This window comes from Ambystoma mexicanum, chromosome 4q (assembly GCF_040938575.1).
Source record: "Ambystoma mexicanum isolate Mex_15411 chromosome 4q, UKY_AmexF1_1, whole genome shotgun sequence".
In the NCBI taxonomy this organism is placed as follows: domain Eukaryota; kingdom Metazoa; phylum Chordata; class Amphibia; order Caudata; family Ambystomatidae; genus Ambystoma; species Ambystoma mexicanum.
The window spans coordinates 982,856,858-982,873,347 of NC_090928.1; the positions used below are offsets into that span (position 1 = coordinate 982,856,858).

General features: G+C 45.6%; 1 protein-coding gene across 3 annotated transcripts in view; it reads left to right on the forward strand.

Moving 5' to 3' along the window:
• The first annotated feature begins 2,449 nt into the window (after window positions 1-2,449).
• RPS6KC1 (ribosomal protein S6 kinase C1) overlaps window positions 2,450-16,490 on the forward strand; it is a 1,976,431-nt gene continuing 1,962,390 nt past the window's right edge. For all 3 annotated transcript variants that reach the window (XR_011268209.1, XM_069608548.1, XM_069608550.1), the window contains exon 1: window positions 2,450-2,658. Coding sequence is in view for 2 of the 3 variants with exons in the window: in XM_069608548.1 (XP_069464649.1) it covers window positions 2,551-2,658 (108 nt within the window). In the remaining variant the exon portion in view is untranslated. The remainder of the gene's footprint in view (window positions 2,659-16,490) is intronic.

Below are 16,490 nucleotides of genomic sequence, written 5' to 3' on the forward strand. Positions count from 1 at the left end.
ACAAGTTCCTTCACAGTCGGTAAATAAATAGTTAAATAACATTCATGAGATCACCTTGGTCAAGTTCTTTCACAGTTGCTAAATAAATATTTAAATAAATCCCATGCGGTTTTATGGGACAAGTTCCTTCACATATGGGAAATAAATAATTACATAACACCAATGCGGTCTTCTTTCTGTGTGATGATCACCCTTGCACTTGCGTGATCTGAATGACACCTGGCCTAGTAGGATCGTTGTCTGTCTTCCCTTTGTTCCCCCCTCCCTGCCTCGTCACGCCTTGAAACACTTGTGTATAGGCGCGTTACAAATGCCATATCATATCATATCATGGTGGCAAGAGGCAACACCCGCACCCTTAAATCAAGGGTAGCGGCTCTTTGCCTAGGCACTATGGCCCTAGCGCTATAGCCATCTGAAAACGGACAGTTAAGCACTGTTTCTGTAATCACCACTGACTCTAGGTTCAATGTCGTCTGATCTGTCAGGCGCAGTACCTGCCGGGCCCCCTATCGAAAACCGGTAGGCATGCACACCCCGCACGCGGTAGCGGTATGGCGCCCAGCCTGCCCGGCCACCCTAGAGAACCCAGGGCTCGGCACCTCCGGCCTAACGGGGTTGTCTCTCCTCAGGTATGTTGCCTCTTGTTTCCAGCAAACACTCCCTTCCCCCCCAACACTGGGTTTCCCAGACTACGCAAGCTGGCTCAACCCACACACAGATGAGCTGAGCACTTCGTTCTGTCAGCACTAGCCTCGTGAGGGGGCAATGCCTAATCAGCCTCCCTGTCTACTTCCCTGGCGGGAAGGAGAGCCTGTCCCGTTTTTGTGGGGCGCCCACACAACCTGTTGGGCACTAGGGAGAGGGTTTAGTGAGGGAGGGGAAAGGCGAAAGGGAGTGTGGGTTTTATGACACTCTTTACCAGAATGGGAGCGGAGGGGGTTGTAATCTCTGTTACCTTTAGCTGTTGAGATAGCAACCACATACTTCTTCTCCAAAAAAACACAGGATAAACAGAGGAAAAAACATAAGCCAGCCCGGTTGTCTGTGAAAGCCGCTTGGTGAAATCACTGCACCCACGTGGCAGACACACCGAGCTCCTCCTTATCAGCTCTTTCCTGTCCTACCTGGCTGCCGCGACCCAGCAGGGGAAAGAAAGCGCTGGGCCCTCGTTCACCATGAGGCTCCAGCACGTACGAGGGTGAACGAACCCGACTCTGTCCCTCAGAGCGGTGCCAGCGCCGAGGCCACACCAGCCTGCTTGGACCCCTCAGGTCTATGCCCTGACACACCCCCTCGACCCTGGCTAGGGGAGAGGACCAGAGGAAGAACTCAGATGAGATCCCTCCGACACGGCGAGCCTGACTGGCCCTGCCGGATTCCCTGGAGACTCTCATTTCGCGCTCTGGGTTATTCCCAGAGGGAATCTTCCAACGCTCACCTCGGCAGGAGAGCCCTAGACTGTCCTGAGGTGGAAGCACCTCACAGACACCACCGCTCCCCCTCCAGGGGCAGCATACCATTTTCATCCGCGCGTCCCTCCTTAGCAAGAGATTTGCCCGTCAAATTGAAAACTGCCACACACACCCCTGGTCAACACTACAAAACAAAACCAATGTGGGTTTACACGTTTATTCATAGCTTGTACCAAAAGCACATACTTAAATTCAAATAGGCGTGGGTTCATAGCTCCCAGCGCACCTTAAGTCCGAACCCTACACTGTATGAAACCATGCGTGTTGTATGGCACCCCTCATGGGGAGCATGGTAGCTCCCAGGATCTTTGTCATGGTGACATGGTGGCAACTATGTGACCAAGTTAATAAAAAGGACAAGCCGTTTCCGGCTAGTCAGTCGATCCTAACGTGAGTTTGGGGTCCTTCTTTGGCACCAACCATGCTGGTGAGGCCCAGGGCCCTGCACGAGATCGGTGCCCCTGCTGGGCAGCACCTCCTTGAATGTACTGCTGCACCTCGGCTTCTCAAGTGTCCCGTGAAACCATTTTTCATGTTGAATGAAATTGGTAGTATTTAAATACCACAAGTTTTATTTTTAGAAAACCCTGTTATTTGCAAGGGTGTTGGTGTCTCGATCAGAAGGAGATCACGGTCGGGATGCAATATCTCCTGAAAAAACAGATCTTTATTTTAGCATTTTCCCTTCCATCGAGACACCATTGCAACTATAATCGGTTTTACCGCGTATCCGCATGAAACACTCGGACGGATCTGGCAGCGTCACTATTGGAATAATGCTCAGCCTCAGGCGAGCGCATCACTCCCGCCGAGAAGGGGCTTTCTCGCCTTTTCGCGTTCACATTCACGCTCGTTAAAATCGTCTCTTGTAGTGTAGGCTCCATGGAACACATGGTCAGCTGACTTAGACACCAAGAAAATCTGGTCGTACGCTGCAAGGGACGTAACTAGTAAGGCAAGTGATTAGGGCGCGTTGCTAGGGCCATTCCTCTAATGGGAAGTAGATGGTGTGGGATATTCAGTGGAGTGACAGCCGGAGTGGCTCAGATGGTGTCTCCGGGGTTACCAGGTCAGCATGATCCCCCGCAAAGGCAGCAGCGATGGGGAGGTGGGCCGCTTCTACACTGTCACTGAACCTAAAAGGTATCATCGAGGCTACACCGTGTACAAAGTGACCGCCAGGGTGAGTTCCACCACTGCAAGTCAATTGCAATGTGCAGCTCGGTGCACAAAACACTGCTGGGTCCACTGCACTGAGCGTAGCGTGTAAAACAATCATTTCGCAAAGTGCATTATAACCCACTGTATGGCTTGGACACTAAGTGCCAAGTGCCCCACATCTGTGACACATTCACCCATTCCTCTTTTTTTTTTTTAATCCAACAGCACGTTGGTTTCTGGGACTTGGCAGTTTTGTTTACAGTTGTACTTGTAAATATGGACCTACACCGCTTAGTTGATAAACATGTGTCCAAGCTAACTGCCAGGACAGGGTGCAATGGTCCCACATGACAGTACACTGGCTCAGCTGTATTGCAAAAGTGACTGCAGACATCATATCGCTTTGCACCCAGCAGTGCAGCTCTCGGTGCATAAAACACAAACAAGTATTGCATATACGTGTGGCATGCAGCTTAGTGCCAGAAATGTTCTGCCTCAGCTAGGGCACCTTTAAAAGCAACGGCTAGCCTATGCAGACGTTATGGTTATGGATCATTCCCAGTTAGGACACCAACAACACCAACGCTCATAAAGTATCTATGCACTCTAAACTTTTATCGACCAACACTCACAAATCTAAGTTTGTTGGAGCTTCTAAAAACAAGTAGTAGTAGTAGTAGTTTCAAGGCCATAGGGCACACAGTTTCCAAGATGTTTGCACTTCAACGCACAACATCGGCGTAACATCAATGTGGTCGCAGAAGCACCGGACAAAGCTAATTTTAAGCATCTCGACGCCAGGAACAAAACTCTGAGGTCAATATGGGGCCTCGAAAACCATGTTTCAAGACTGTAGGACGCACCGTTTTCGAGATGTTTCCCCTGCAGTGCACTACACCATGCCAGGGTGAGGCGATGGGTGGGGAGAGTGCACAGAAGATCCAAGTATGCTGCAGCATGCATATCTTGCCTCCCCTCTACATCTTCTCCAGGGTCTGTAATCCAGCCACACGCTCCCATTATCAGTGCAGTTTACTTCAGAGTGCAAAGTACATTAAATGATAAGCGACTTGGAACAGGGACCTATAGGATCTTTGATTTTCAACAAGTAATAACAGTGTTGTCGTAGATATTTGTACACCCCAACACTTTCCCCTGATTTCATCACCTCAACCCATGGCACAGATGCTTGAAATCGGCGAAACATCAAAGTGGTCGTAGAAGAACTGGACAATGCTCATTTTAAGCGTCTTCAGAAACACAACTCAGAGGCCCTGAAAACCACATTTCAAGGCCCTAGGATGCACCGTTTCGAGATAATTGCCCCACAACACACAGCACTGCGCCAGAGTGCGGCGACAGGTGGGGCGAGTGCATGACGACAGGTAAGGAGAGCAGTTCCATGTTATTTTATTGCCGGAAATTTTCAAAGCCTGGCATTTGAACGTGCCACCTATTTTACTTATTCCCTAAGCCCCCCCAAACCATTATCTACCCTTTCCCACCCCCCCTAAAAAATGTGATGAACATTAATGCACGTTGAAGTGGCAGGCTTTGAAAAATCCGGCAGTGAAAGGATGTCTTACGGGGTGAGCGCACAGGAGGTCCAAGTATTGTGGGGAATCCCGTGGACCCCCTCACCAAATCCCTGCGTAGAGTCTCCTCTCAGGTGGCCAGCAGAGGGCAGATGCTTCCTTATCCCAATCCTGGGGGTGGTGTACTGCGGGAGGATGATCTGGGTGGGGACAGGGCCCAGGGTAGTGAGGATATTCTGTGGGATGCAACACAGTATTTTTCCTCTTAGAGGGATACTCTTATCACCAAGTCAGAGGAGGTCCTGGCGTATTGTCGCTTTAATATATCTCAACCTCCTAGTAAGATTAAAATGGTAAATGCCAAACTTGTAACACCGCAACATATTATATCAAAAGAACAGGTCTTTTGTATCCCTAAAAATAAACATCTTCCTCAATGCCAAAGGTATATAATAAGGAATGGCGGAAAAGTATCCTTTTCTATACCATCTGTCTCTAATAAGATTGAAACTTGCAATTCCTCTTCTAAAAATACTACATGTCCCAGAATCCAGCAGAGACGAAAGAAGAGGGCTGAGGAGGCATGTAGAAGTGAAGGACAGGAAAGCAGGCCTAACGGCCTTTGTCATGGTTAGGCAATTAGCATTAAGGGCCTGCACCTGAACTTAATTGCCCCATCTGAGAGGCATAAAAGTCTTCAGCAGGAAGAAGCTGGGTGAAGGGGTTGGAAGGCTGGCAGTAGCAGAAGGAGAACAGCACATGGCTGGCAGTTCATGAGGAAGTGTGATCACTTAGGACGCCTGGACCAGAGCAGATTTCACCTGTGTTCACAAATCCTGCCTTGCTGTGACTGCAGTGAGAGAGAAGTGGCGAGATTGAAGGTCATCCCAGGTGCGCCTAGTAGCTGTGATTGCAGAGCCTAGCTCATGCTGCACCCCGGGGTCTGTGGGCAGAAGCAAGCGAAAGGTTTGATGAGTGAAAGAGACTCTCTGTGGTCGAGGCCAGACCAGAGACACCTGTGCTACAGATGGGTGTGGGTCCCAAGAGTGCCTAAAATAGTAGTAGCAGGAAGAAAAGTTGGGAAGTGAAAGCAGGCCGCAACCGCAGTGTTTCTGGAGCCGGTGAGTTAAGCTCTCTATTCAGATTCACTGAAAAACCCTTGCTGGTAACTGTAACCAGCTCAATTGTAACTAGGGTAAGTGTGGGAACGATTAGAGGTTCTCTGTTGATGTTGAAAAGTCAAAATAACAAAGGAAATGTGTAATGCGCACATCTAATGCAAGCAGGAGTGCTTGCGTGAATGAAAAGCTTTCCATTTCCCGTTGTTGAACAGTGTAATTTTACTGGAGTGGTCACTTGTCTCCAAAGTAGGGGAACACTGTTCTAAATCATTAGGAATGTTAAAACCTGACTTTCACAAATTATTACAAGGAACATTACATCAAAGAGAGGTCACGTGCAGACAATTGATTCCTGACCAGAGTCAAGTATCACTCCGTATGAATGAAAGGGAATGCAAGTCCTTACAGTTCTTTGAAGTTAAAAATCTTCATCAAAGTGTGGTTGCATGTACCTAAATCTGTTTTTATTGTGAAGCTTGAACTTTGTAATATCCAGAACAAGTATTCTATATAAGTAGCAGTTGCTGAATTAAAGTGAAGATCAAAGGATGTGGAGGAGTTGCTGGACATGATTTGGTTACCAAAACTAGGGGTTGATATTAGGGAAGAATTGGAGGCTCTGATGAGGAAGGGGATATCTGATTGGTGGTGCGCTCAATGTGGAAGGGCACACTGCCAAGTACCAATGGGTTTCCTATAATTCTATTCTGAATATATAGATCTTATATCTCCCTGGCTCAAGAAGGTGTATGACAAGGCTTTTGAGAACGGGGACCTCCCAGAGTCCATGAGGGAAGCCATTATAACGATAATCCTGAAGGAAGGGAAAGACCCACTGGATTGCATGTCATACTATCTCCTTTCCTTGTTGAATATTGATGGGAAAATCCTGGTGAAAATCCTGACAAACCGGATGGGAAGATTAGCTCTGGAATTGGTGCACCCAGATCAATGCAGGTTTATTGGAGGGAGCAATACGACAGGCAGTATCAATCGCCTACATCACGTAATGGATCATGTCAAATCCCAGAAGGGGGACATGGCGATTGCCTCCTTTGACGCCATGAAGGCGTTTGACTCGCAGGAATGGAAGTGGCTATTCCGAGTACTATAGAAGTTCGGGTTTGGGGAGAACATTTGTAAATGGCTGTGTCTGCTCTATAACAAGCCGGTAGTGATGATAAGGATTATTGACTGGGTCTCGTAGAGATGGGACCTGAGCAGAGGGATAAGGCAGGGGTGTGCAGTACCCCAATACTATTCGCTCTGGCCCTGGAGCTGCTGGCGAGATCTTTACGACAGGAAATGCTAGAAGAAGAGATTGAGGCGGGAGGGTGCAGCATATAGTATAACTATATGCTAATGATTTACTGCTATATGTAAATAACCCACAGTAGAATCTCCCAATGCTGTTGCAGGTGTTAAAGAATTTTCGGCAAATGTTGGGCTTTCGAATCAATGAGGATAAGTCGTTGTTATTCCCCTTGGGAGGGTTATGCTGGTGTCAGGTGGGGGATCTACTGGAGGAGGGGATAAAAGGGGAGTCAGTCATTCAAATATTTGGGCATACGTTTATTCCATGAGATGGAGGAAACTTTCATACACAATATAGGGAGGGCGCGATCGAAAATGGGAGAATCGGTGCAGTTTTGGAAGGGCCTACCTCTCTCCCTGATGGGAAGAGTGGCATTATGTAAAAGGGTGATCCTCCGAAGATTGCTCTATTTCTTTACTAATATACCGTATCTAGCGAAGAAATTCTTTTTTAAAATGCTGGACAGTAGGGTGGGGGAGCTATTATGGACGCAGGGAGAAGGAGGGTGTCCTTAGCCATACTACAGAGGCCAAGGGCGGAAGGAGGTTTGGGCATTCCAGACTATGAGAAATACTTCATAGCGGCTCATTTGTAAATGGCTTTGGAGCAGGGGCAGCCAGGTGGGGGGAGTCCTGAAAGGACCAGGTGGGGATCTACCACCATATCGAAGAGGGGTTGAACTCCTATGGAACCCGATGGGGAATAAGGGGACCACAATCGTGTTTGAGGCAGACGGAGAGATATGGAGGAAATATGTCCGGAAGAAAGGACCAGGGGGACTTGACAAGTGGAACCTACCCTGGGGGGTAGACCGGAAGCTGAGGCAAGCGATGGGGAGGGCAGGGATACAGAGGCTCCAGGAGAAGGGATGTGGGGTGGTGTGGGACCTGTTTGAGGGAGGGAAACTGTGGACATTCTCAGAATGGTGTGTGAAGTTTGAATTACCAAAGGGATTATTCCTGACATATGGAGCAGTAGTCAGGAGATTAGCGGTAATATGAGATGGAATACCAGAGGAGCCGGAAAAAAGTCCACTACAGTGGATACTGCTGGAATCTAGGGGGGAATTAAAGGTAAAAGGGAAGTGGGAGGCAGATGTTTGGTAACGGATATCGGAGCAGGAATGGGCAAAAATATGGGACCAAGTCCAGAAGGTGTCACTGAATGCCACATTCCAACTGGTCCAATTTAACATCATGCATAGGACATATGTGACCCCAACTAGATTGCAGGCAGTGAAAAGGACACTAGTTGACGAGTGCCCAAGGTGTAGTGGGGCCCAGCAGGGTTCTGGCATACGATATGGGACTGTAGAATCATAGCAAACTATTGGGACAAGGTGATTAAAGGGGTGAATGGTCTGGTGGGCCAAAACTGGAATGTAACCCAAGAATATGCATATAGGGGATCCATTCAGGGGGAAAGAGGCTTAAATCACGAAACAGGATGGTGCGATTGTTACTAATATTAACTAAACGCTGCATGGCTATCGCGTGGAAACAGCCACATTGGCCATCAATAGCGCAGTGGCAAGCAGATGCCCGTAGATGGGGAATAGCCAAACTGGAGACATTCCGAGGGCTGAGGGCTGTCGCAGAGGGGGGCGGGGTAATGGCAGACTGGGGCCACTTGCTGAATGATCTAGCTAGCTATACCCAATGATCTGAAATCACCATGAGGTGTGGGACAAGGGGATGGCGAAATAAGGAGGGGGAAGGAAGGAGGAGGTTGCAGAAGGGTTTGGGTTTGATCCTCCGGTGGATATTGATACACGTCGCTAGTTAATCACAGGAAATGGAGGAGGTTAGCGGGAGGAAGAGGAGATGGTAAAGATTAGGAGGTCTCTCGGAAATCGGTCAAGAAAAGGGAAAGGGGCGTGGGGGGTGTTGGTATTGTTCTTTGTATGCCTTGTTTGTTTGTTTATTTATATAGCACTCCAAACCTGGAGGTATCTAGGCGCATTGCAAGTTAATTGAAATTCCGTGTAATTTAAAGTTACATGTTACAAGTCACATAGTAAACGATACATGTATATACAATTAAAGGAAGATATGTACATAGAATTTTGGCATAAAAATAACTCGAAGATTTACATATAGAATTTACAAAGCTATACAGGCAGTAGTAATGTAGTTCTCAACAAGAACAGAAGGTGGCCAACAGATGCCAGTTATAAATCCCTAACAAAAAGGCAACTTTTAGTTTTATTTCTAAAGCTAAAGAAGGATGCTTTAGATCTTAAGTCTGTAGGCAGGAGTTCCACAGTTGTGCTGCCATGACAAGAAAGCTACTGCACTCTATGGGGTACATTTACCAGCCCAACAGAAATCCCTGCATCATAAAACAATATTTTTAGCAGTTGGAGAAACAATGGCTGCACTTTGTCTGCTGAGCACATATGGGGTGAGATGGAACATAGCCCTCCAAGAATGGCTACATGTTGATTTCTTCATGTCAACCCAAAAATAAAATTAAATGCAGAATGGCTCTGCGTTGCTGTGCTTGTCATTTTCAAAACTCAAGGCTGCACCCAGAAAGGACCTGCATTTAAAATGACATTGCACTGGTGCTACTTTCATTGCAAATCTCACGCAGTTTTGTTCCAATTCAACAAAGCCCTGTCCATATATTTCAATTTAACATCATCAAATAAGGCTTTCCTGCCCAGAACAGTCTGCACGGCCAGCGTTCACTTTGCAACAAGTTAACCCACGCAGCGCACTTCAAAAGAAAGCTCTTTCTCACTGGCCATGCATCAATTACAAAGAAAACAATTTCCAGCACCTTTCTGTGCTCTGAAACTGGTCTGATCTGTCACGGCCTTTCAGAAAATGTATGCCAAAGAAACCGCATCTTGTGAAATCCCCATGTAAAATGAACACTTGTAAATTTGTTTTTTGCAAAAGCAGTGAAATTACACTTTGAAAGCTAAAATGTGAAACCATCCCAAATACTCCCACAGAAACAGTATTTCCTGGGAGGAACTAGGATTGTTTAAGTGTATATTATATTTATTTACCAAAAGACTTGGTTTCTGTGAAAGAAAGAAAGGAAAAAAGAATTGTGTTTGAAAACAGCAGAATAAATTGGCCTAGACAGGCCGTTCAAAGCCACACAGTGTCATGAAACCACACTACCGCCCCTTTTGGACGTCCTGACCCATACAACAACGTGCCAGAATGCTTCCTACACCATCCCAACATGACGGACGCCACTCTCTGATCAGCGGTATAGTTTCTAGCTCGTCTAGATAAGCGCCCCGCCTCTGCGGTTTGGCGCGTGTCCATCCGCTCACAGTTCCTAGTTCGACTGTTGTTCCTAGCGTTCTCTTCTAGGAATTTTCCTTGTTTCTATGTGCCTTCCTGGAATTCCTGACCGCGGCCGTGCCTTGCCGCCTTCCGCGGTACTCCTTCCAGGACTGCTCTTCTGCGGTTGCCCTTGGACCGCCTACCTCTTCACCCAGGATTTCCATAGCCTTCCGGACCCTTGACCGCGGCCGTGCCTCGCTGCCTTACGCGGTCCTCCTTCCAGGACTGATCTTCTGTGGTTGTCCTCAGACCGCCTTACCTCTTCGCCCAGGACATCCGGCGCCTTCCGAACTGCTTGACCGCAACTGTGCCTTACCCGTCGAGGACAACTCGCCTCGCGGTCGCCTTGGATCGCTCCCTCTCCTCCTGTGCATCTATCTACTTCTTGAACACTGAACTCTAGGCCATCAGCTACCGACAGAGTGGCGTCAGAAGAAGCCTGTCCTTACCTCCACGAGACCCGCACCTCCAAGAAACACGGGCAGCCAGAACCAACAAAAAAGCACACAAAACCCCAACAGGTGAGCCCTCAAACAAGTCGTGACACCCAGCCTTCCTGAGAAAGGAATTCCATCCACAAACTATGAAAGGGCCAAGGTGTGGGAATGTGCGACCTCGTCAGACTTGCTGGCATTTCCCCAAGTAAGGGACAATGGATCAAGGGGAATCGGCCCTTTCACAGAAAAGTGTGAATTCCTTTTGACATCTCTCCTCAGCTTCATCTGCCAGAATCAAAGGGCACTACAGTAACCCTGCTGTTCAGAACTGACATAGAGGGGGCAGGCTGGCTGTGGCAAATGCCATTCATAAGACTTGAAATAACTTTTTATATTAAGACGTTTATTTCAGTAATCTAAAGAAGCAGTAATGTGAAATTATGACGGCTTTAAAATAAGACCATGTGGGTTTACCTGTCGGGTGGTGGGCGCGAACAACACTAAAAGGGCATTTCTGGGGAAAGCATAAATGGTACAGTTATGAAACTTGCTGGAAATATGACACTGTTAGGCTTATGTGTATCTATTTGTAGGATTCTTTGATAAAATGGTTTCCATAGAAATTGCGAAAGAGTGCTAGAAGGACAAAACAGCATCGCACAAACTTGGGGTTTGGAATGGCATATTCCTTGTAAAATATGGGGTCTGCCCATCTGATTTTCAGGAGGATAATTGTAAATATAAGGGTTTTGTTTCATAACTGATTTTGGGAAAAGTAACTGTGGTGTAACAAATCGCATCATAAAACACACACCCTAAAGCTGATGTCACTTCCCTGGGTCCAATCTGCATACAGGGAGGAGGCGACATCCACAGCCTGACCTATCCCATTTTAGAGGTATGTCCAGGTTATTTCCAGGTTATGTCTGCCCACATAGTAGAAATCCTCTGATGTCATCCTGCTTCTAAAAGGAGGAGGCATAGGGGGAATCGGGACATTCAAAAATCTGACATTCAAAATTCCACATTCACCCTGCAAGACTCCAGACTCCAGAGCCATGCCAGATATAGCTGATCCATATCCAGGCAGAACCTCCTATCCAGGTAGAACCACCTATCCAGAATTAAACCCTACAAAAATCCCAATAATTCATGGGGAAAGGCTGCTGACCCTTCTGGGAGAATCCAGTGACCAGACCTGTCCTTGCCCAGCTGATTCACCCTGCTATCTACTGTGACCAGACCCCGGTTGCGCCTCAGCTGATTCACCCTGCTATCCACTGTGACCAGACCCCGGTTGCGCCTCTGTTCCCTTTAAAGGAGAGCCCAGCTGCTGCGCAGTGACCAGATCCTTGTCCCGCTGTCCAGCGATCCGGTTAGCTGTCCAAACCACCCAATTCAAGTGCATTTGTAAGTATTACCCTCCCCAGTAACCAGAAAGCTACATATATCGCCCTGTTACCTTGCATTCTGTCCAACCCCATAGAAATCCTATAAATACCCTAGTAAATTCTTAAATTGTCAGAATTCTCTATTTTTCCTGTCCTTAGAAGAATCTGTGTTAGTCTCCATATGTTAGCGCAATTCTTTCCAAATCATTTCAGTCTGTTGTGTAAGTCCTTGGTGCTAGTTTGAATGAATTGATTTCCCATAGAGATGAACAAGGCGTGAATAGGTTAACCTTGCAAATTAACCTCCTTCCATACTGTATCTTTCTTTAAATATCTACCCACTAAAATATAGTTGCAGTAGAACCAATCATTTTGCTAACAAAACCGAGTATTCCTGTGAAAGTGTTCCCCCCTTTTAAAATCCGATTTTCCTTCCCTATAAAGAATCCCATACTGTCATCCATTAAGAGTCACCCTTTTACTTTAGTATCATACTTTTATATGCCTTTGTACCTCATCAGTAAAACCAATTTCCGATTCTGTCTGTTAGCTCATTTTCTAAGCTGTTCACTTGTTTTTTAAACCCGTGAAAACTAAGAAATTGCAATTTTGCCATGTGTGATTCTTGCTACACTGTTTTTCCTTCCCAAAGTCGATTTTCTAACCTGTCTGCATGTTGTTTAGTGCCTTGCCTTGTAAGTTTTCTTGCTTCTTTAGTACAGCCACACAGTCGTCCCTCATTCATTCAACTACACATGTAAAATAACTATTCAGTGAATTCCGAGTGCTATTTTGCTCAATTCCAAGGGTTTTCAATGTTCATTTAGGGATGGTAGGTTGGATTTCTAATCTGATTTTTGCCTCTTATACCTGACTCCTTGCTACTCCTCTCCACCCAGACAAAACTTGGTTAACAGGGTTTGGGGGGAGTGTTGCAGGGGGAATGCACAACAGTTAGGCCATCTAAACGTGTTACCCAAAAGTAATCTTGCTCTCATTCATTTTTGCATTGATATGTCTGATGTTAGATAGTTAAATAAGGGTATCCTATCCTTTTTCTGTGTAATTTATCACCACACTGGTGATTGCTGCCCTATATTGAATCTGTTTGATTTTCGTTTGAATTTTTAAAATAAATGTCATTATTACACACCGACCTGGTTCATGATCCATTGAGACATAGGTTGTACGTCAAGGGGGCTGTAAGACGGGTTGGCTGCCTTCTCAAAGCAGAATCTGAATTTAATAAACTTGAAAGCGTTTTTATTGTGCCCCACATCCCTGGCCAGTCGAAAGAGTCCCTGTCTGGAGTGTGTCGTGTCTTCAAATCCGTGACACCCCTCCCTTCTTAAGATTATATCTGGAGACTTTGAGACAATGTGAATACAAGGTCCTTGTGGGACAAGCAGAAATGTTTTTAGAGAATGTATCCACTAGGTATCTACGGGCTGAGTTAACTAGGCATTTGTGGATAAGTGTTAGGGCTTTAAATCGTATTCTGTCATTGACTGATAGTCACTTAGTAGTGCGTCTAGCCTCTGAGATATGTTGCATTCTCGGGATACCTAGCGCAGTTCTAAGAGCATTATTTTGTAGTATTTGTAGTTTTTTGATGTTTACTAGAACCGACATATAGTGCATTATAATAGTCTAGTTTTGAAAGAACAAGCACTCCAGCCAAGGTAAGACAACTACCTTAGCTACGTGTGGATTTTTGCAGGTGTGGATTAGCTTACAAGTGTATCCTGTAGCCGAGGCAGTGGCATTGACTTGCGTGTGTAGGTTCAAGGCTGAGTCTAAGTGGAAGCCCACGGGTTTAACATCCTTGGCGACTTTAATATCAATGCCGTCGATGTTAAATGATTGAAACTCGGTAGTGAGTTTGAGTTTGGTTGGTGCTCCGATGAGCAGGAGTTAGATCTTTTTATCGTTCAGACAGAGGCCATGCGCGGCCATCCATTTCTGACTGATAAGATAGATTTTGTTCATTAGGGCAGAGTCCGAGTCATAATCGCCAGACGTAGGTAAGAGGATCTGGGTGTCATCTGCGTAGTTTGTGTAGGTGACACCCAGATTATCTAGGTCATCAAACAAGGGCATTGTGAAAATGTTGTACATTGGGGGCGACACGCACGAACCTTGCGGAACTCGACAAGTTATTGGTGCTGGCTCCTCTGAAGCCGAGGGAGAGAAGATTCTTATGGAACAATTGTCTCGAAAAGATTGAATCCAAGCCGTTGCTTACTGGGAGAAGTGGGCAGCTGTTGATGGGTGCTTATAAAGCACTTTATGGTCCACTAAATCGAATGCAGCCGAGAGGTCTAGTAAGAGGAGGAGAGTTAGTTTCCCTTTATCCTTTAGGTCATCAATTTGTTTTTTCAGATCAATCAATGCTGTTCTGTGCCATGTTTGGGTCTGAATCCTCAATCCTTATTTACAAAAATGTAAATAAAGAATGCTTAAAAAGAAAAAGGAACACACATTATCCAAGACAGTAGGCAAATACTTTCTATAGTGAAACCAGTCCTATCGAAATCTAACCACTTTTACTTTGAAGTTGTTATGGTTTTTAAAGGTCCAGTGTCCTCTGATAAAAGTGTGACAAGGTTATCCAATGTGGGAAGAGTGGCAAAATAGCTTTGGGGTAACTACTGGAACCAAGAAGGTGAATGAAAGCTGCAAAGGGAGCTGGCTGCTTGTAAGCAGATTGTCAATGCTGAGACTTTTGAAGTTGAGAAAGAAGCAGTCTAGAAGCAAAGGCAGATTACCAAAGTTGGTCGTAAGACAGATGGAAGAGGCAAAGAAGTGGACCTTTTCTCATAACGCAGGAAAGAAGAGTGCCTTGCCTAGCTGAGGAGGTTGAAGAGTCTTGTCTTTAAGTTGCCTAATAATCATAAAGTATCAAGCTGAAGCAGAACTAACGGAACAGTGGTTGTCTATAATAATGTCAGTGAATGTTGTATTAAAGGTGGTTGTAGCAGTGGCATACTGTGGCGCAAAGGAGCCTGCCTCTGCAGTAACAGTAGTACAAGGGAGTTGTCAAGCGGAAAACAACACCCTAAGAAGAAGCATCCTGACAATTTATACTCAGACACTGCAGAGGTTACAAATATAAGGATAGTTGTTGAAGTAGAAGTTGTCATTTTGTCTTTGAACTGTGCCAAGTCCACCCTGGAAGGAGGATATTCAGGATTACCATTGGTACTGTTTTCTTTGCTGGAATTAGAAGGGGAACCTTTCAACAGATGGATAAAGAACTGTTATCAGTGGATCTTTGTTTGGGTGAATCTTAGTTTTATTTGGAACTCTCAAGAACTGATTTAAGACTTTACCTTTCTTTATGAACACTTGGAGAGATTTACTTTTGACAGTCCTGGGAAACGGATCTACCCAGGACAGGTGAAGGTTATCCACGTCATTGGTTGTTTGGCAATCACTTATTTATGTTGTTTATGGTTTACTTTGAATGTTTTGTTGTTTAGTGTTAGGGCCAGTTTTGTGTATCCTAGGCGAATTTCCCTTAAAACCTAGACTAGGTAGTGAACTCCCAGATACAGTAGGTTTAATTAGGTTTTCTTTGCACCTTTTGTTATCAATATAACACTGAGAAAACCACAAGCAGTTGTCTGCCTTGCATTACTGACCCCTGCCATTGTGCGGCAGCACACCAACTCTCGCCTCACATTGTAAGGAACTCCTGGTGGCAATAGTAAAGACAGACAGATGTGATCACAGTTCAAGGGTGTGTGTTAAAATGTATATGTAGGTTGTAAAAACACCTAATCTAAACCTAATTCTAATATTGGAGCAAGCTTCTACCATTAAACAATAAGGCAGTCCGAGTGGTGTCTTGTCAAATAAAAAGGCCTATACTAAAAAAACTATTGCCAATATTTGCACTAAATACAAAAAGAAGTGTGGGATAATATTCTTAATAAATAAGGAAGTGCTCACAAATAATGAGTCAGGGTGCAGTAGTTGAGGTCTCCCTTCCCTATGTTTTCAGCACGGGATAAGGTAGGACTTTGGAGCACAGCACACACACAAGCTTTCCCAGCACAAGCTGACAGTTCTGCACTCAGCAATCAGGACATTCGGTGGTTAAGTCTCTTTTCTACAAAAAGTCTCTTGCCACCATGGGCTTGATCAATTTGAAATTATAAACAAAAGTTTCTTCTCTGCTTGCATGCTGGGTGATGCTTTTTCCACCCCTCGGTCACCCCCTTCCAGGCTCGGACCCTTCTTCATTGTTAGCTTCCCTCTGCTGGGTTCACGATGGCTTTCAACACAATCTTTTTTGTACCATTCACAAATCTTAATGTCTTTTTAAACAGTTCACTATGGGCATCCCTCGTTCGGGTTCACTCTTGCCAATCTTGTCAATCGTATCTTTCTCATTCCACTTTTACGATGTGGGATTCAGTTCCCTTAGCTTCACAATTGTTTGTCGGTCGAAGACTTGACTGTAGAGAGGATTTTACAAGACCCCTCTATGACCACTTTGACCCCCTTTTTACATTTACCAAGGCCTACTGGTTACGGTAGTTTCAACAATTGGGTAATCGCCCAGAGTTTCCTGGGTGAGCACCAACGTGGTGCCAGACTCCTCTGTTGCTGGTTTTCCCCTTTTTCGTATCCATAGTTCTTTAAACCTTTCACAGTTCAATTAGACATTTGCTACATTTTGTTCAACACAGTTCGGTTTCTTATCGACTCTCCCCTTGACTCACTGGCTATGATGAACCGC